General features: G+C 33.9%; 2 protein-coding genes across 8 annotated transcripts; both read left to right on the top strand.

Annotated features, from left to right (window-relative positions):
• The first annotated feature begins 48 nt into the window (after positions 1-48).
• Positions 49-5,818, top strand: il2rgb (interleukin 2 receptor, gamma b). 2 transcript variants are annotated; one of them, XM_087279956.1, is made up of 8 exons: positions 49-167; positions 579-666; positions 1,278-1,453; positions 3,281-3,420; positions 3,505-3,655; positions 3,742-3,829; positions 4,581-4,665; positions 4,750-5,818. In XM_087279956.1, the coding sequence occupies exons 1-8, from the start codon at positions 80-82 to the stop codon at positions 5,107-5,109; spliced, it is 1,176 nt and encodes a 391-aa protein (XP_087136082.1). In that variant the 5' UTR covers positions 49-79; the 3' UTR covers positions 5,110-5,818. The 2 variants fall into 2 exon arrangements, with proteins under 2 accessions (XP_087136082.1, NP_001116522.1); NM_001123050.1 differs by having other exon boundaries at positions 80-149; positions 4,750-5,109.
• Positions 5,819-6,812: 994 nt separating this feature from the next.
• On the top strand, positions 6,813-19,327 carry si:ch211-191o15.6. 6 transcript variants are annotated; one of them, XR_015507608.1, is made up of 8 exons: positions 6,813-6,928; positions 7,117-7,203; positions 9,317-9,439; positions 9,534-9,599; positions 11,070-11,188; positions 11,361-11,480; positions 16,506-16,666; positions 19,272-19,327. XR_015507608.1 is itself a non-coding variant. In XM_087281712.1 (7 exons), the coding sequence occupies exons 1-6, from the start codon at positions 6,904-6,906 to the stop codon at positions 11,445-11,447; spliced, it is 507 nt and encodes a 168-aa protein (XP_087137838.1). In that variant the 5' UTR covers positions 6,813-6,903; the 3' UTR covers positions 11,448-11,480; positions 16,506-17,429. The 6 variants fall into 6 exon arrangements, 5 of the variants coding, with proteins under 5 accessions (XP_087137838.1, XP_087137839.1, XP_087137840.1 ...); XM_087281712.1 differs by lacking the exon at positions 19,272-19,327 and having other exon boundaries at positions 16,506-17,429; XM_087281713.1 differs by lacking the exons at positions 16,506-16,666; positions 19,272-19,327 and adding an exon at positions 13,592-14,117.
• Positions 19,328-20,325: the final 998 nt, after the last annotated feature.

The following is a 20,325-nucleotide window of genomic DNA, read 5'->3' as shown; positions in this document are numbered from 1 at the left end:
TCAAGGAAACCCGTTGTGATGAACATCCTGTGTAGTTTCAGACCACAGTCATTTGTCACTCAGACGCTCAGAAGAGAGCATGACTTACATTCACACATCCAGACTGTATTTTAGGCTGCTGTTTTTAATTTTGTGCTTTCAGCAATGCAGTTCTGCTGCTGCTCTGAGTAAGTATATAATTATACACACCATCGCTCTAAACCGTGTTTCTGTGGTTAATGGGGTTATTATAATATTATGCAAACATTTTAGGATTCACCTCAAGATTGGGATTGCAGTTTTCATCTTAAAAAATGCTGTTTATGAATTCCAATTTTATGTTGGAAGTTTTCTAAAACACAAATTGTTTGAAAGATAAATTCAGTTAGTTTAATTGGGGATTTCCAGGGTTTTTTCTCTATTGAATGACATTTGTTTGTGTTGGTTGGTTATGATGATTCACTTGAGGTTTGCGATCCTGACTCTGATTAGCATTCTCTCGATGCGTGTTACAGGAAACTGTTCAGAAATTAAAAGTAATAACTTGTAGACACGTTGTGAATTGTAAGATGATTAACTTGGCATGTTGCCCTGTGTAGGTGTGCAGTGTAAAATCATCAACGTGGACTATGTGGAGTGCATCTGGCAACGGAACTTGTCCACAATGAACTACACCTTCAGCAGTATGTGAGTCCCCATCAACCATTTCTCTCACATTCCTTTATGCATTTGTCTCAGTTAATTATGATGGATATCCTTATGGGTTGAAATGTTGTGCCCTTTACATTAAAGTTGATTTTAAAGCAGCTGTACTTTATTTTAAAGAAAAGTATCAGTGATATAGACTTTATGAGCTCAATTTTGCTATAAAGCAGCTGTAGCTAGACGATAGTGTCCCTATCCAGTTTATTTATTAGAAAACAAGTACAAGTGTTATCAGTTTGATGTTATTACCCTCAGGCCATGCAAGATATAGGTCTTTCAATCTTCTGTAGAATAGTAAAGATTTTTAGCCGTCCTTTAATGTACATATATTTGAGGTCAGTGGTTTCATCAAGAATGGTTTAAAAAGCATATGCATGCAAATGCATAGTTACTACTCATGGCTCCCTTTAACTATTTTGATCCTAAACTAAACAAGCCAATGGGGACTGTGGCAAAAACTCCAATAGGTTGCAGAAATGGAAAATCATATTAAGAAATCAAGCTTACACAGAAGACCAGTTCTCTTCTAGCTCAAATGAATGATGTGATAAGTGAGTAATAATATACACAATCTGTTCTTCTTCTTTTGTCAGGTTTGCGAATGATGGCTTAGATAGAGGTTGCCCGAAATACATATTGGAGCAAAATTACACTGGCTGCAGGATTCCTCTCAAAGACCAAAATCTTAGGTTTAACAAGTTTATTGTTACTATATACACTGAAGGAAAGCACACTATTTCAAAAACTTTTGATTCCCTCGAAAGAAATGGTAAGAACTGATTTACAGTGTTTTAAAAAATAACATGTAGAGTAACATATTCGTGTTACTCTACATGATTGTTCAGACGTTTGGGATCAGTAAAATTATCTCTTAAATTGATACTTATGTTCTTCAGGGATGCATAACAAAAAAGTGCTCACCAAAGTGACAATTCAGTCATCTTTGCTCGATTCAGAATGTTGGGTGAGCAGATGTTGAGTGCAGAAGCAAAAGTATCTCAAATTTTATTCAAAATAGTTCATTAAATCGGTTTTAAAATAAGATGTTTACAGTACAACAAACAAAATATTTCTTTTTTTTTTCTTTTGAACTGAAAAAGCAAGTCCTCCATATGATTATGATCAAGGATTAAGACTCAACAAAATATTTAACAGCATCAACCTTTTTAAACATGGATAATATAAAAAAAATTTGAGCAGCAAAATTGATAGTTTTTAAATACATTACAAAAAAGGGATATTTTACATTGTATTATTTTTTTACAATATTACTAATTGCATGCTTTTGCAAATAAAAGCTTTCTTGGTGAATAAAAGACACTTTTTAGACAATAAAAAGTCTTAACAACATTTTTTATTCGACAGCAGCGGTTTATTATTATCAGTAGTAGCAGCAGCACAGTGATCATTTTACATACTTTCATACATGATTGTATTAATATTTAATCCATTACATTTTACCCCTTCACAATACACAACTGAATAAATGTAATATAAAGTGCAAAAAATTGCATAGTAATGTGTCATAAACATCCCTCACCTCTCACAGTACCACAATAAAAAACCCAGCATTGACAGCAGAACGACTGACAGAATAGCATACAACCAGCCTGGTCTGCTGCTGTTCCCTACGTAACAGATTAGCATGATTGAAAATACTAAGACAACAAATAAAAACAAATGTATCCACATGACTGTGGTTTTCCAATACCCCTTAACTTGCCACAATGTTATTCTTTTCAGTCAGCATTATTATTTATTTGATAAGTGACCATGTAGTATTTAATCATCCCATGGTCCTCATCACCCCATTACAATCATGTATTATCATGTATTATAATATTTTTATACCACAGAGCTGTTAAATGCACTATATTAATTGGCTGAATACTATTATAGGATGTGCAATTATTTTCCGATAATATGAGTCAGCTTTTTCAAATTACTTTGCCGCTAACAACAGCCAAAAATGAAAACAAATTCAAGGGGGGATTCAAGGGTATTCAAGGATTGTTGTCCGTTAAAGGATTTTTTAATCCTTTAAATTTCCTGTGAAATAATAAAAAATTTGTTTGTTATTATTTATTTATTTGTATTTTTTTACTTAATGCTTCAGTTTCTTATTGAATCTTAAATTCTCTCTCATCTGACATGTCCCACCCTTCAAATGATATTGGCTGTTTTTTTTAAAGGGGAGGAGCTGCTATATGTCTTGCCCTGTCTTCATGTTTCAGTCAAATCACTTCACGGGACCTTTAAATTGAAAGGCATTTTAAATCCTTTGACAAGTGGCAAGCTGCTGTTTATCCTGCTTATTCTGTGGATGTATGCCAAGTTATAGATGAGTTAAAACAAATTTTGTTCTTGCAATGCACTTTTTTACCAATTTTTTGCCAGTTTTGACATGTTAGATTATCAAATCTGTGTTTTTTAATGACACAGGCATATCTAATAGCTCATAATAATGTATTCCCTACCATAGAGTAACAGCTAATAATGCACACACCAGGCTATAATCAAATATGCCTCCCTTAATGTGTCTGTTATTAATTATCAGACACAAATCAGCCTCTTTTGTGCATCATATTTTGTTTAGTGCTGCTAAACCCACCATATAACCTCTCAGTGATGTGGAACGAGCACAGCGACACACTTTCACTATACTGGAACAGCAGTGCACCTCTCCGTAAAACCTGCATCGTCTATATGGTGCGCAACCAGAAAGACCCAAGCCAGGTGGGACAATAGATAAAACATGATCATTTTATAACCCTCTTGCATTTACACTACTGACTGTCTGTATCTCTCCTTTTCTCCCAGTCTTTAAATGTGACGGACACGTCATACAGTGTGTCTCCAGTCTCTCAGAACAAACTCTATGTTTTTCAAGTCCGGAGCACAGTCGCTGATTCCTGCGGTTCTTCCGATTTTTGGAGTGACTGGAGCGACCCAGTGGAGTGGAGTGGCACAGGTACTATTGGAAAACCACAGTCATGTGGATACATTTGTTTTTATTTGTTGTCTTAGTATTTTCAATCATGCTAATCTGTTACGTAGGGAACAGCAGCAGACCAGGCTGGTTGTATGCTATTCTGTCAGTCGTTCTGCTGTCAATGCTGGGTTTTTTATTGTGGTACTGTGAGAGGTGAGGGATGTTTATGACACATTACTATGCAATTTTTTGCACTTTATATTACATTTATTCAGTTGTGTATTGTGAAATGTAAGAGAAGTTTCTAATTAATCTTATTTACTAATTAAAATTGTCAGAGCATATGGCTTATGCTAAATTAAAAAAAATACTTTATGATTTGGATTATTTGAAATTTAAGAAAACAATTATTGTATAAATAATTATTGTAGTTATTAATGCCAGATGAAATCAAGAATGATTTCCGATTATTATCAATGTTTAAAACTGTTGAGCTGCATTTCCTTGAAAACAAGAAATTAACGCTGAGAGAATTCGTTAAATTGATCAAAACTGCCAGTAAATACATTTTAAATATTACAAAAAGATTTGTAACCCTGCCTTTTTCCATTTTATGTTTATCAAATAATCCTGAAAAAGGATAAACTTAAGTGTTTTAAAGCTTTTTGTGCCATGTTTTCAGACAGCACAATAGTTTACTTCAGAATTAAGAAATGAATAATTGTTGCAATAAGTGTTACTTTCCATCATATCAATTGAAACGTTTGTTTTTCTTACCAGTTGTCGTTCTCTGGATGATAGAATTTCTATTTGAAATTGCAAAGAAATGTTATCAGACATATAATTAAATAAATTCTAAAGTTTGAGAGTTAAGTAAATAAAAAGTTATTTAGGTTGCTTAAGTTATGCTGTCTCATTACTGTACAAATATATATGAAACGTAATGTAATTTCTTCATAAACAGGAAAAAGATCCTCTCTCTTCCAGTTGTGCCTGACCCTAGCATAAACCTACAGGATTTATTTCATAAGCATGATGGAAATGTTGAGGTATCTGCTCTATTAAGTCTCTGTGCTGTATTTATTTGGTCAATGTGAGCTTTTCAGACTTGTAACCTCTCAGCCTGTTCTCAGAGCTGGATCCACATCTCCAAAGAGCTGAAGGAAGCCTTTCAGCCGGACTACACCGAGCCGTCCTGTGATGTATGTGAAGTTTTGCCCTCTTGCGACACCATTTCCAAACCTGAGGCCTGTCCTGAATCTAAGGCCTCGTCAGATCCCGAGGCCTGTCCTCAAACCGAAATCTGTTCCCAACCTGAGACCTGTTCCCAGCTCAAGGCCTGTCCCGAGCCCGAGGCCTGTCCCGAGCCCGAGGCCTGTCCCGAACCCGAGGCCTGTCCCGAACCCGAGGCCTGTCCCGAAGCGGAGATCTGTCCTGCTCCTCAGACTGACAGCTCTGATAAAGAAAACACTGAAGAGCCGCAGAGCTCATAAAACAGTTTGTCTATATACCATCCTCATCTCATCCATACTGTACAAGTTTTGTTTTGCACGTTTTAGCATTGTTTTAAATCTTGCACAGAGATTATGTAGAGGAAGAAAGGGTTATAAAATTTCAGTACAATAATTGGTTCAATCTTTTAGGGCAGGGGTGCCCAATCTCAGTCCTGTAGGGCCAGTGTCTTGCAGATTTTAGCTCTAACTTGCCTCAACACAGCTGCACGGATGTTTCTAGAAAGCTTAGTAATAGCTTGATTAGCTAGCCCAGGTGAGTCTGATTGGGGTTGTAACTAAACTTTGCAGGACGTGGTCCCTCAAGGACCAAGTTTGGGCACCTGTTTTAGGGTATATGCTCACCTTTATTTAATCAAAAATACAGTAATATTGTAAATGTTGTTTTGACTGCTTTCTGTTTAAAATGCAGTTCATATTTTATGATTTTTTTATAATGGCAAAGCTGAATGTCACATGACTGATCCCACAGTTATCTCTATAATATGCTGATTATTATTATCAGAGTTGAGATCAGTTGTGCCGTTTAATTCAATTGTATTTATTTCTTAGTGAAAATTGTTAGTTAATTTTTAAATAATATAATTACATAATCTTACCGCTTGTTTTTGAAAACTAGAATGGGATATTAAGCAGCGCCAGTTTTTTTTAACACTGATGGTGAACAAAATAAAAATTTACTTCATTAAAAGTTTCCATGATTTTCTACAAAAAAAACAAAAAAAAAAAAACTTTTTTGTACAAGACCTAAAACATGCACACTGAAAAAAAATATTCAAAGATGATTCCTTGGATTTGTTATATTTTTCAAGTCAAGTAGTTGTAAACAATTCATTTGGGCTGAATTAAAACAAACAAATTAAGTTGAACATTACTAAATTTAATTAGTTTGTTTAAATTCAACATAATTTTTTTGCAAAAACATTGCAGGCATAATTTTTTTTTTCAGTGCATCTTGATTTCTTACTGTTATTTTATAAGTACCAGAAATCAAATGCATGATCAGTAGCTTTTAATATGAAGAAATATAACACACTTTTGCGCCTCACAGCAAGAAGGTCGCTGGTTCGAGCCTAGGCTGGATGAGTTGGCATTTCTGTGTAGAGTTTGCATGTTCTCCCCGTGTTGGTGTAGGTTTCCTTCAGGTGTTCCGGTTTCCCCCACAGTCCAAATACATGCACTATAGGTAAATTAGGTAGGCTAAATTGTCTGTAGTGTATGTGTGTAATTGAGAGTGTATGGATGTATCCCAGTGATGGGTTGCAGCTGGAAGGGCATCTGCTGCGTTAAACATATGCTGGATAAGTTGGCGGTTCATTCTGCTGTGGTGACCCCTGATTAAAAAAGGGACTAACTAGAAAATAAAATAACTGAACCTTCTTTCAAAACTTTATTTTTCATAACTTTTATTTATTTGTCATTTTTTTCAGTATTTCGATTTCTTTCTTAATGTGAACTTGATGCAACCCAACCTAAATCCATAAAATCACCTTGTATGCAATTCCAATGGTTTTGTGGGTACACATAATGGTAAAACCATCATTTAATTTTAGTTTCGTTATGTTCAATAGATCTCTTTTGAAAAAATGCACATTAGGCCGTATTTGTTTGTGTATTGCATTTTCCAGATCTTTCTTTGTCTTCGTTTTGTTTGCTCATCTTAAACTGATTGCTAGTGTGATTGTGACATCACAGTCTTGATGATAGAGTTACTCGTCACTAATTTTTCAGCACGGCTACATCTTCAAAACTGGTGTCGAGTTCTTCTCTGCCGCGATGTTTATTTACATCAGACACGGAGGTAAGAATCACAATCATGTATTTACATGACAGTTGACGATAAAGCAATATCTTTAATGCAGTCTGTGTTGTAGGTCTGACTGTCAATGGTTGTCTTTGTATTGATGTAAATGACTTTTCATCGCTATTCACTCTAATAGTAAGGCTAACGACAAGAAACTGATATCAATGTGATGTTTGTCTATTTAGATAATGAACAGTTTCTGCTCAACTCCAACTGTCCAGTCGTTATCCTCGTGCAGTACCTAAAAAGGATGTTCGGGCTGGCCGAGTCAGGTGTGTACAGGCATTTTTTCTTACATCAGGGATATGTAGATAATTAAAAGCAATCGGTCAAATGAGAACTGTAAACCGTTTTGAAACATCGTTCTGAATTTAAAAGAATATAGCGTCCTCCGCAGCTATACAACAGCTCAAAGAAACTATATGTAGCTAGGGGAAGATACAAGTAAAAAAAAAAACCTCCTGATGAAACATTGGCAGCCAATCTGAGTCTGCTTTAATAAACTTATAAATCCAAAAAATGGAAACAGGTTTAGAAAAAAACAATAAAAAAATAACGTTTGCTGGTTAATTTAGACGATAATATCTTGAATATCATTCTTGGTGTGAAAAGACCTTAAAGCAAAAAAATGAAGTCCATTTTCTCAATTTCAGATAGGGTCAGGAGCCGTTAGTATTAAGTTTGTTTTTAATGTTCATGTTTTTTTTTTCAGACTCTTAAAATGCCTATGCCATTAGACATATGTCGATATTCAATAATTTAATATGTTATGATGATAAAGAAGAACATGTTCAGTGTTTATTTATCATATTACTATTAATACTATATTAATATAATATTTACTAATAAATGATTTATTAATAATGTATTAATTATTTAATAAATCTTAGATTATGCTAATTTCTTAGTTAATGCCTAATAATGCATTAAAATCAAAAGATGTAATCATTTTATTAAATAAGTAATAAGATTTTTTTTATCAACTTTAATAGGGATAGTTTTCACTGTTCGTCTAATGCATTCACGTTTACTGATGAGACTTACTGTTACCTATTATACTTTATAACTTTTTAGTTATTAAACCTGTTTAAGTAATCTTTTTTGAAGCTTATGTCAATATTGTGACACTACCGTATACCATGATGAAAACTTCAATAAATAATCGCAAGGAAATTTGATTCTTGCAGAAACTTAATTGCCAATGACTTGCATTAAACAAAATAAAGGTTTAATAAACTGTAATTTAAAAAAAATTACAATCACTGCGGGGAAAACAACACTTTTACTACAATAAAACCAAGGTTCATTTTCTTAATGGATGTTTTTTATTGAGCAACAGACTTGCACTTAATAAAATGAACCATTCCTTAAGAATATTAACTATGTCTTTGTTTAATATAATAATAAATGTATCAAGTAGATCTTTTTTTTTTTTTTTTTTGGTTTGTCTTTTGAGATTGTTTAGACTCTTCAGTAAACTAGTGTAGCTAAATAACGGATGATTTGTGGTAACTGGTTTAATTCCATAACAAAATTGTGCTTTATTTATTTATTTTGTAAAAGCTGGTTTTACTACACCTCACCCGCCAAAACTGGTAACCAATGTAATTTGTTACACTAGTTTAACTGTAGTATTTGTTGTAAAACCGTGCATATACAATCATTCTGTGAACAAAATAACATACTATAATAGATAATATACTAAATAACATATTAATAAAGCCAAAGATAATTTTCATAAGGGAACAGTCTTCACAATAGCACACATTGTTCACAACAGCTCAGTGGAGGTTTAACATACTTATTTTTTTCTTGTCAGTAGAACAGTTTGTATCAGCACTACAGTTCTGTGTACTGTACATTATCCCTCACAGCTTTATTTTTTAGTTATTTCAAAGCCTAAATATGGCACTACCCTGACTTCTAATTGGACATTAGAAATAGTAATTCTTCTATTTCTGTAACAGTAACTAAAAATGCTGAAGTCAAGCTGGCTGTACTTCACATACTTCAGAGATCTCAGGTCAGAGGAGGTCAGTTGAGCCAAACCTAGCCCTTAAACCCAGCCTGACCTTGGTCCAGGAGGTCATGGTTCACCAGCGTTAATATTTCACACTCTCTCTCAGCACATACTCCTCCAGCAGTGTCCAATTACATCTGTGAAGACATTACCTGGAACAGCCCATGACTAATGGAGTACTAATTACTACTGTCATTAACACTGCTCTTCACTCTAATGAGTCCATGCTTCAGTGCATGCTCAAACACTGTAAAGAGACAATAAGCATGTATTGTGTGACAGTTTTGACACGTGTTTGAAACTATACCCTTGAAGGTTATACATCCAGATCTGTGTGTGTGTATGTGTGTCTGTGTTTGTTTCAGAGCTTGTAGACCTGTGTGATGAACGAGGGGTGTTGAAATTCCTCTTTCAGCCTCAGAATTTACAGGAATCTGCTCGTGAACTGCTCAAGGCTAGAGAGTCTTTTATTGTTTGCATCGTTCATTGTGAGTTTTTGTTTGTATTTAAAGCAAGTAGTTTCTGTTTAGTCGACAGTAAAAAAAAAAATGCAAGTAAAGGTTGTTTCTTTTGTGTTTACAGGTATGAATGATGGGGCTTTTACTTCTGTCAGATCACTTCTAGCTGGTGTTGATTCTGCGCTATTAGGTGCTATTGCATGTACAATCCAAATAATACCTTTATCATTCATTCATTTTCTTTTCAGCTTAATCCCTTTATTAATCAGGGGTCACCACAGGAGAATGAACCTCCAAAAAAACTTCATATTTCTACATAAAATAATGTATAATTTAAATTGCCAAACATTTGTTTTTACAGTGTAGATCAAAATCAATTGATAAACACTTTTTTTGCAGAAATAATGTAATCTTTATCATTCAACATTTGAAGGAATTGTACTGTAGTTCTGGCTATATCATACTGGTATTATAGTGTTTTACAAAATAACAGAGGCACCTCACCAAAACCTCTTTATTTGGTAGAAAACCCTGTGATCTTTATTAGATAACTGCATCTATTGTAGCACAAAGAAAGATTAAAACTACAATTTTTGAAGTATTTCTTTTATAACATTCTTACAAAGGGAAACTGCTTATACTTGATATTTGTTCAGCCTTGCTAAAGCACCACCAGTGGCATTATAGGAACTGGCTTTATATTTTAATTTTATTTCTCCAAACAGCAGATTCTAGAAACCATTGAGCCTCTAGTGTGATCTTGATCCAATCTTCATCTGGGTAACCTGCTGTCAAAGAGTTTCGATCACTTTAAAATTGCTCACCATCTTGCAAAGTCAGAAAAAACCTGGAATGTTAGACTGCTAGTTAAAGGGATTGTTCACTCAAAGATGAAAATTATGTCATCATTTATTTACTCACTATTGACGTGTTCCAACACAGTTTTTATTTATTTATTTATTTATTAAGAATGTTGGAAACTGGTAACCATTGACTTTTTTTTTTTTTTTACTATGACTGTCAATTGTTACCAATCGACAATCAACCAATTGTTTCCAATCTTTATTCTTAGCGAACTATCCCTTCAAATAGGGTTTGTCAGATAATTAAGAAAATTACAGCAAGGTGTCAGAATAACACTAATAACATTCTCTCATTTGGATCAGTGGTCTTTTTAAAGTTTAATGTGCTTCAAAATATACGTGACCCTGAAACATAAAACAAATCATGTGTTGCATTAGTATTAATAGTATTAGTAGTATTAATAAATTTCCAACCTTAAATATATCAAAACTCAATTTTTGATTAGTAAGTACTTTATTTACAAACTTTAAAGGCAATTTTCTCAAAATGTAGATTATTTTAGGTTTTCAGATTTTGAAATGGTGTTTTGCTCAAGTATTGTCTTATGCCAAAGTATACACCAATATAAAGGCTTATTTATTCAGCTTTCATTTAATGTATAAACCCCAATTTTAAAAACATTTACACAAATGACTTAGTTAGTGGTCGATTTACAGTATGTTGTGGTCACATATGCAACCCATGAAGAATGCTTCAAAAATTGCAGTAAAAAAAGCAGTCACTTCAAAATGTAGAAAACTGTAGGTTGTTCTCTCATTTTGAACTCCACACTGTATGTGTTTGTAATGTCTTCCAGAGGCTCTTCAGAGTCAGATTGATCATCTTGAGAAAGCTCGCCTCAAGCAGCTTCATTCAGTGGAGTCTCGTGCTGCTACGTCAGAGGAAAACAGTGCTCAGGCTCTGCCTGCTAAAACTGTGAGTCTTTCTTCTTGAGTACCTCTGAACCTCAGAGTTTTCTCTCCTCCTTCCTCAGTTTGAATTCCTCAGCTTTAATTTAATATTTTATAAAAGAAAATCTTGTTAAATGACAAGTCCCTGTGGCCCGTAATCATTTAATCTTTTGTTTTGTTTTCATGTGGCTCTGCAGACAAAGAAGCGCAAGAAAGTCACACATGTAAACGGCTCGGATGAAGGAGTCCAGCGCCACACGGAGGACAGGAAGAGCAGGAACTGAATGAATCTCCTCACATCCGAGCTCTCAGTGATGGTAGTGAAGGTCCCAGTTTAATTCATTTAAATTACGCATGTTCTTCAAAGGGCATGCTGGTATTATTGTTTTTACTGTGTATAATTTTTTAGGTGGTTTAAGATTCACTACATTTATTTTATAAATCTAAATGAAAGTCAGGGACTACATGATACAGCAGAAGATATGAAACAATGAATAAAACTAATGTATTGGTGCAAATCTGTCTGTTTGTCTATATTTTTATCATTCTTTTTGTCTGTCAGTTTTTCTTTCTTTATCCACTTGTCTGTCTGACAATCTGTATATCTTTATTTATCTATCCACCTGTCTGTCTGTCTGTCTGTCTGTCTGTCTGTTTGTTTGTCTTTCTTTTTATATCCACCTGCCTGTCTGGCAATCTCTATTTATCTATTCACCTGTTTCTTTGGCAATCTGTCTATCTTTATCCACCTGTCTGTCTAACAACTTTTATTTTTTATCTATCCACCTGTCTCTCTGGCAATTTGTCTATATTTCTTTCTCTATCCACCTGTCTGTGTGACGATTTGTATATCTTTATCCACTTGTCTGTCTGACAATCTGTCTATCTTTCTTTATCTGTCCACCTGTCTGTCTGACAATGTCTTTATTTATCCACCCATCTTTCTTTTTGTCTATAGTTTTGTCTGTCAATTTTTCTTTTTTTTTTGTCGGTCAGTTTGACTGTTGTTTCTATTTACTTTTTGTTTATCTGTCTGTTTGGCTGTCTGTAGTTCATTCTTTCTTTTTGTCTATCAGTTTTCTTTCTTTTTGTTGGTCTGTTATTCTTTCTTTCGTAGGTTTGTCTATATCTGTCATACTGTCTGGCATTCTTTCTTTCTTTTTGTCTTTGTCTATCTGTCTTTCTTTTTTTGTCTCAATCTGTCTGTTTGAGTGCCTCTCTTTTCTATTTACTTTTTGTTTATCTGCCTGTTTGGCTGTTTTTCTTTTGTCTGTCTGTCCGTCTGTCTGTCGGACGATGTTTTCTTTCTTTCTTTCTTTCTTTCTGTTGTTTGTCTGTCTGTCCACCTGTCTGTCTCAGTCTTTCCTTCTTTCTTTTTTCTTTCGTTTTTTCGTTTGTTCTTTCTTTCTTTTGTCTGTCTGTCCACCTGTCTGTGTGACTGTTTTGTCTCACTGTCAATTTTCTTTCTTTTTGTCTATCGATCAGTCTATCTGTCAATTTTTCTTTTTTTGTCTACCGGTTTGACTGTTGTTTGTCTGTTTCTCTTTTCTAATTACTTTTTGTTTATCTGTCTGTAATTCTTTCTTTTTCTATCTTTATTTCATACTTTTTGTCTGTCTGACAGTCATTCTTTCTTTCTTTCTTTTTGTTTCGTCTTTGTTGGTTTGACTGTTATTTGTCTCTCTTTTCTATTTACTTTTTGTTTATCTGTTTGTTTGACTGTCTGTAATTCCTTTTCTATCTTTCTATTATTCTTTCTTTCTTTCTTTCTTTCTGTTTTGTCTGTCTGTCCACCTGTCTGATAGTCTTTCTATTTTTCTTTTTGTGTTTGTCTGTCACTGTCAATTGTTTTTTCTTTTTCTCCAATGACCTGTCTGTCTGTCTGTCTATTTTTCTTATTGTCAGTCGGTTTGACTGTTATTTGTCTGTCTCTCTTTTTTTGTCAGTTTGGTTGTCTTTAATCCTTCTTTCTTTCTTTCTTTCTTTCTTATGTGTTCTTTGTAAATGTAGGAATTTTCCACTGGTCCCTTGAAATTAAGCAACAGATGAGGTCACCGTCTCGCCTCTGATTGGTCCGTATGAATACCTGTTTGTTACCAAGCTTTTCCCAGCTGGTTGCAAATTAAGAGAGAGAATCTAAGAGAGAATATTTATAGATCAGCGTGTGCAGTTACAGCACAATCTTTAATGCTCCAAGCTATATTTGGTAAGCAATCAACCTGTCTGGATGCTGACAGAGTGGGTGTTAACTGTATTTTTGCAATAAGTTTTATGTCAGAGGGAAGATGATATCTTGGAATATAATTTGAGATCAGTATCTTGTGGCTCTCTCTCATCCATGCAGCTGCAGACTTTCAGCAAAGCGTACGTAGGCCGGTGCAGGTGCAACTTTATGATGTGTTACTCAGCATAGATTTTTCCTTTTCAGCATTTCATCAGAGCATGATGTGGGCGGAATGCAGCCATTAGACAGGAACGAGTGGGTGATGCCAGTTAGCGGTTCTAGCGTCTATGGCCATCATAATCTTTCGCGACATCCTTCCCTGATGTTGAACAGCATGCACACCTCCTGTTTGCTGTTTATTTTCTTTTTAATGCTCTAGTTGTGAAATGTGGAAATGTCAAAAGTCGGTTGTTCTGGAAGGTGGTGTAGAAAGTGATACAGTTTGATGAATGTGATTGACAGAACTAAAGTGAAACTGCCTTGTATTACAGACTGAAGGTGCAGCTGTCAGCTTGTAACATTGTGGTCAGTGCGTTATGTCTCACTTCTCTCTGTCTGAACTACCTATCAATATTTTAGAGGGCTTTTAATGGCTTGTTTTCATAACTAGATATGTGAGCATTCTCAGTTGTAATGATGTATATGAATACAGTATACATGCTTTTTAATGAACTTATCATCTCCAAGTTTTATCCTGTGTTTTATTGTATTTTTAAAAGTCTCTTCAATACTTTAGTGTCAGAAACATTGTATTTCTATTGAATCTTAAAAAGAGCCATATCAAAGTAACTTTTCAAAGTTGCCCCCTTGTGGCTGAACTTAAAAAAAACTAAGTGAAAGAATTCAATTCATCTTTATTTGTGTTGCGCTTTTACAACGTAGATTGTGTCAATTCAGCTTCACATAGAAGATTACAGTGAATTGAAACAGTTTCAGTTTAGCTTTCAGAGTTAAAGTTCAGTTCAGTTCAGTGTGGTTTAATAATAACAACTAGTGAAAATTAAAGCATATAGGCTGACCCAGTGTATTAAATCATATAGTTTTAGATTTATGTATGATTATGTCATTGTTTTTATTTTAATAAATATTTTATTTTTACATTTCTATTAATTATAGTCTAAACAATATAGATTTAAAGGATATAGTATTTTACATTTATCAAGGATGTTGTAGACCAGTATCCATTGACTTAATATTATATTAATTATATATTAATAACATAATATTTCTTTTTTTTTCTTACTATGGAGGGCAGCAATTACTGATTTTAACATTCTTTAAAATAAATTTGTTTGTGTTGGCAGTAGAAAAAAACTAGACTCATAAGGTTTTGGAAAGACCAGATGAAGATTATAAGAATCCTTAAATTTTGGTTGGACTATCTCTTTAACATGTGCCTTATTTTCAGTATAATATTATAATATTTTTACTGAGTCATATGTCAATTGTAATCTGAAAGCTGAATAATTGTGTTTTCTGTTGTTAAGATACACTGTCAGAAATAAAGGTATGAGAGTTTTCACTGGGATGGTACCTTTACAAAAGACACAAGTTTTAACTGAAGGGTCCTTATTATTATCTCAAAGGTACATTCTAGCATCTAAAAATGACAAACATGTACTTCTTGAATACTTTAGGTACTAATATACACCTTTGATGCACCAATGTGGACTGTTTAGGTATAAATGTGTACCTTTTGAAAAGGTACCACCCCAGTGACAGTTCTCTTACCTTTATTTCTGAGTATAGAGCAAAATTTGGCCAATAACTATTCGAAAATCTGGAAACTAAGGGTTAACAAAAAAAATCTTAACACAGAGAAAAATACCTTTCAAAAAGTTGTCCAAATTTAGTTCTTAGCAATGCATATTACTACACTGTAAATACATTTTTACATTAAAATTTTTAAGCTGAATCAAATAAACCCTATGAGTCCTTCAAATTTATATTATGTTAAAATGACTTAAAACAGCTTGCGTAACTTATGAAAATACGTTAAAATATTATAAACTTTGTTGAATAATTTACAATGACCTAAAAACATATGCTGTCTGGACTAACTGGTCATATATTTATTTACTGTGCAATACAAAATAAAATGTAATATATTTACTCTATAAAATGTTCTTAATGACGCCACAGAAAATGATCTTTTCTTAACACTCAAATGATTTTTGACTTAAAATAAAGATCAATCATTTAGGCTCAATGTATTATTGACACAAATATACCCAAACAACATAAGCCTGGCTTTGTGTTCCAGGATCACTGAAGACAATTTTAAGGATTCTTCCAATTAAAATATACTGTAAAAATTTACTCAAAAAATATTTCTGGTGCTTATAAACTACTTTTTTCAAATAAGCTGGAAAAAAAAACAATTCTTGACAATATTTCTGGGGACAACTTGTTTTATGTTCAGTCATAAATAAATACATAAATTAGTTAGGTTAACTTAATTGATTTGTGTTGCGACAACATGAATGAATGGGGTATATGCACACTGACTCTTCATTTCAGTCAGTTAGCCCCAGGGCTTCCTATTAGTTGTCTTCCCATAAAAAATCGCCACATTTAAGATCTGATTCTTCACAAGATCAGCGGTCTTCACTGAATGGCTGAGATACGATATGAAGTGAGTATGAGACCAAACAAGAAGCACTGAATTTAGTTATATTTTCCACACCATGTCTTAAAAATATGGAAATTAATTTTACCCCAGTATTTTCAATTTAGTTTCTGCACTAGCCTGCTACTAATGATGGCGCCTGCGTTTAAACAATCTTTCATCTCTTTTTACGCTTTAACAACTATTTGGATGCTTAAGTCTATTTAACTGATTATATTTGAATTACATTACAACATCAATGCTTTAAAAGAAACCATATGAAAGTAATATGAAAATAGTCACATAAAGCTTTCACCAGAAGTTCAGCATTGGCTGAAAAACTCTAGCTGTGCCTATAGTCCATTGTGTGGAACCCTGCATCTTTTCTACAGTAGTAAAATAATAATAAAACACTTTTTTATTATTATTATTGCTGCGTCATGCAATTGTGGTCAGTTACTTTATGTGCCCAAAGTCTTTTCAAGAGTCTGTTATTCACTGTTGTCACAGGAACACCAGTCCCCTTCTCCCTGTTGGACAGAGGCTCTTATTTTTGAAGCATTCACTGCACTCCGGGTCGCCCTCAGTACTTATGATGCAGTAACTGGCACTTTTGAGGAATCCAGAAGAGTGAGAAAGCTGAATGGACTGCTTGTTCAGCTGGAGACAAAGTAAAAGAGGCTTGTATTTGTTTACAGTTCAGCCTCCATTAAGGAGAATGTACTTTGATTACAAAACAAATTGTGTTTGTGTGCAATGTGCTTATTTAGAGCACATATAGAGCAAATAAGTAATGCATTTGATACTACACAAATATCTGCCGTACTTCACTTGTTCTTGCTTTTTAAAAAGAAACAATACTGCATTGAAATGTATACATTTGTGTTGTGTTATCACTTTATGAAATGGAGCATTATTGTGTTCCGCTTTCTTGCGATATTAGATGCTGTTTACTCTGTTGATGTTGGCAGATATAATATGATGAATATGGTTATGTTAATTAGAGTATCTTTGCCCTTGAAACTGGAGGAATAATTGGCCCCTAATTAACATACAGACACAATCTTGAGTTAAATATGGCATGTCAGCAAACTCTCTTAATTAAAAAAGCAGAAACCTTGTATCACATTCAGTTCTATTTGTTACATTCTCCTCGTGTAATTAAAGAATAGTGTAGGAATGAAGAGTAAACATTAAGAATAAAGTAAAATATTATTATGTTATTTCACCATTCCTCTCAACTCTTTAAAGAAAGTGAGGAAAAATCTGTCATTTGATCACACTCCAACTTACAAGCTGGTATGAAAACAAAATAACTGTTTTGAAGGACACTAACCATTGACATCCACCTTAGGAAAAATATTATGGACTTCAACAGCATAAAAACATTCATTTTCTTTTTGGCTTAGTCCCTTTATTAATTAGTAGTCGCCAACTTATCCAGCATATGTTTTTTGCAGCGGATGCCTTTCCAGACGTGACCCAACACTGGGAAACACCCATACACACTCTTACACACATATACCTCACGGCCAATTTAGCTTATTCAATTCACCTATAGCGCATGTTTTTGGACTAGGGGAAACCGGAGCACCCAGAGGAAACCCTTGCAAACATGAGGATAACATACAAACTCCACACAGAAAAGCCAACTGACCTAGCTGGGGGTCAAACCAGTGACATTGCTGTGAGGCGATCGTGCTACCCACTGCGCCACCGTGACGCCCATAAAAACATACATTTAAAAAAAATAATTTCTTCAAAAATATTTTGTTAAACACTAAATATTATTTTTGAAGAAAATATTCATTTTTAATAATATGTATGTTATTACCCTGGTTTTAGCTGTTGAAGTCTATAATGTTTTTCCTAATGTGGAAGTCAATGGCTGGTGTTCTTCAAATTAACTTCTGTAGAAAACAATACTATGAAACTCTAAGGACTGTTTATTCACCAACATTCTTCAAAATACCTTCTGAATTTTTTTACTGTCTAAACATAAACATATATTTTGAAAAATGTTGGTAATCTGACCTGAAGGTAAACCATTTACTTCAATTATATGTTTTGGATTTCAGCTCTTGAAAATATCTTATTTTTGTGCACAAAAATAACAACAAAACTGATTGATTTGGAATTATTTCCATCATTCCATATTTGGATGCACTGTCCCTCTTTTTAAAAAATATTTTTCAATCCTTATTTTACATTATTAATAAATAATAATATATTTGTAAGTGTCAGATCTGAATCACTGGTAACACTTTATAATAAAGTTCAATAAGTCAATGTTATTATATCATGAACAAAAAAAACAATGCAGTTATTACAGTATCTATTCATCTTTGTTAGCCTAATGTTCATTCATTCATTTAATTTCCTTCTGTTAGTTCCTTTTTTCATCAGAGGTTGCCACAACGGAATGAGCCGCCAATTATCCAGCATATGTTTTATACAGCAGATGCCCTTCCAGTTGCAACCTAGAACTGAAAAACACCCATACACACTCATTCACACACATACACTTCAGCCAATTTAGCTAATTCAATTCACCTATAGAGGAGAACATGCAAACTCCACACAGATATGCCAACTGACAAAGCCGGGACTTGAACCAGCGACCTTCTTGCTGTGAGGCGACAGTGCTAACCACTGAGCCACCTTTGATTGTTAGTTCTTAACTCAGTAAATAATATTAAGTTAAGTAAATGTTAAACTATGATGGATAGATGCTGTCCAAGTATTGTTCATTCATTATTTTGACCAATGGAAACTTACTGTAAAGTGTGACCGCTGCACTTTCACTGCAGGATCTAATCTGCAGTATCACATGCGTCTACATCCAAAGCAAAAAGAAATTGTCTTAGTTTACAAACTCAAAATTGACTTTCTTCCAAATACTAAGACCTTTACCAAAACAAGAGCCCTATTCAGCTGTAGATGAAGTGATGACGACCTGAGTCCGGACAATCGGAGGGGCCTGAAGGCTTTTGTTAAGATCTCTTTGACTTCAGAATGTAAAAAAAAGCGCTTCTGTCATATTTGTTATGAAAACAGTCTGTAATGAGGCATATGATACTGCTAACCTTCTGTTAACAGCCTCCGCTAGTTGAGTTTTGTGCTAAAATAACTTTAGATTAAACGGGGGCTCAATATAGTACAAATTCACACTCTATATCCATTTATTACACACTTTATAATATGCCTCAAGTCTTAAACTTATTAAAACATTTACATTTTAAAATAGCATTTTGTTTGTTTGATTTTATTTTACAGATGGAAATGTCGTGAATTTTTTTTATGGCCATGAGTGAAGTAAAATGTAAGTGTTCTTATGTCTCATGACTTTCCTTACAAAGCACTTTGTGGTACAATTTTGGTTTCATTTTAACGTATCTAGTATTAACCGATAATAACTGTGGTGTTTGAAAGAAACCCTTGATGTCGTTACAAGCAGTGTTATAAGCAGTGTTATATATTAGTGTCTCTGTAGAGTCCTATATGACAATGTGTCTTCGATCTTGTGAAAAGGAAACCCCACTAAGGTTTCAAAGAGCTTGCTCATTTGGCACAAGAGACTGGGAAAGTTGTCCCAGGTCTCATAAATTTAAGAGACAGTATTGTATTCTCTTGCTCCCCGAATTGTACAGCCTCCACTATTGCACAATTTCTAGACAAATTTATATGATGGAGCATTTGCAAATGCATGATAACTCAAGCTTATTTCATTTGTTATAATGTAAAGACAAGGCCTTTATTGCTCAACTGAAGGAAAATCGGGGACCACGCAGGGAACATTTTAAAACATTAGAATGTTTTCCAGATTAGTAAATAAAAAATAAATAAATGTAAAAAACTTTTATTTAAAGCGCAACTATGATGAAAATCATCTTTTGTAAGCTGTGTGGAAAGAACTATGTAGATATAGTGTGTCCACAGTCATATTGGAGCGATATAAAGACGATAAGTCTCTTTTTTTTTTATTTCCTGATGTTAAAATAGGATTCAGATCTCGCCCTTGAGGCGCAAAGCAACGTGAAGTTCCCCGCCCACCAATTCAATTGACAGCTGTGTTAGGTATTAACAAGTCTCAGTAGTATCATATCAACAAGACAGGATGTGCGCTGTGATCATCAAGCAACTGGGATCATCATCAAATGTAATCAGGAAAGAGTTTTACAAGCTACAACGTTGTTAAAGCAGTGCATGTTTGTAATGAATTACAGCGGTTTTACCATCTTTATCACCTCAGTCGTATATAAGTACAATTATAAAAGAAGACGGTTCATTCCTGGTTTGTAGACGTAAAATCAGGTTTATTTTGAACATT

Source organism: Danio rerio, chromosome 14, assembly GCF_052040795.2.
Source record: "Danio rerio strain M-AB ecotype USA chromosome 14, GRCz13ab, whole genome shotgun sequence".
NCBI classification, from domain to species: Eukaryota; Metazoa; Chordata; class Actinopteri; order Cypriniformes; family Danionidae; genus Danio; species Danio rerio.
Note: the sequence above shows the minus strand (reverse complement) of the source record. Positions and strands in the feature narration are given on the sequence as shown.

What these genes read in the sequence shown, in the direction of transcription:
- si:ch211-191o15.6 (XM_087281712.1), top strand. Translation starts at nt 6,904, where the DNA reads ATGTTTATTTACATCAGACACGGAG. An exon ending in GTTCGGGCTGGCCGAGTCAG is followed by an intron (nt 7,204 to 9,316) that starts GTGTGTACAGGC and finishes TGTTTGTTTCAG; the next exon opens with AGCTTGTAGACCTGTGTGAT. An exon ending in TGTTGATTCTGCGCTATTAG is followed by an intron (nt 9,600 to 11,069) that starts GTGCTATTGCAT and finishes AATGTCTTCCAG; the next exon opens with AGGCTCTTCAGAGTCAGATT.
- il2rgb (XM_087279956.1), top strand. Translation starts at nt 80, where the DNA reads ATGACTTACATTCACACATCCAGACTGTATTTTAGGCTGCTGTTTTTA. An exon ending in AACTACACCTTCAGCAGTAT is followed by an intron (nt 667 to 1,277) that starts GTGAGTCCCCAT and finishes TTCTTTTGTCAG; the next exon opens with GTTTGCGAATGATGGCTTAG. An exon ending in TGATTCCCTCGAAAGAAATG is followed by an intron (nt 1,454 to 3,280) that starts GTAAGAACTGAT and finishes TATTTTGTTTAG; the next exon opens with TGCTGCTAAACCCACCATAT.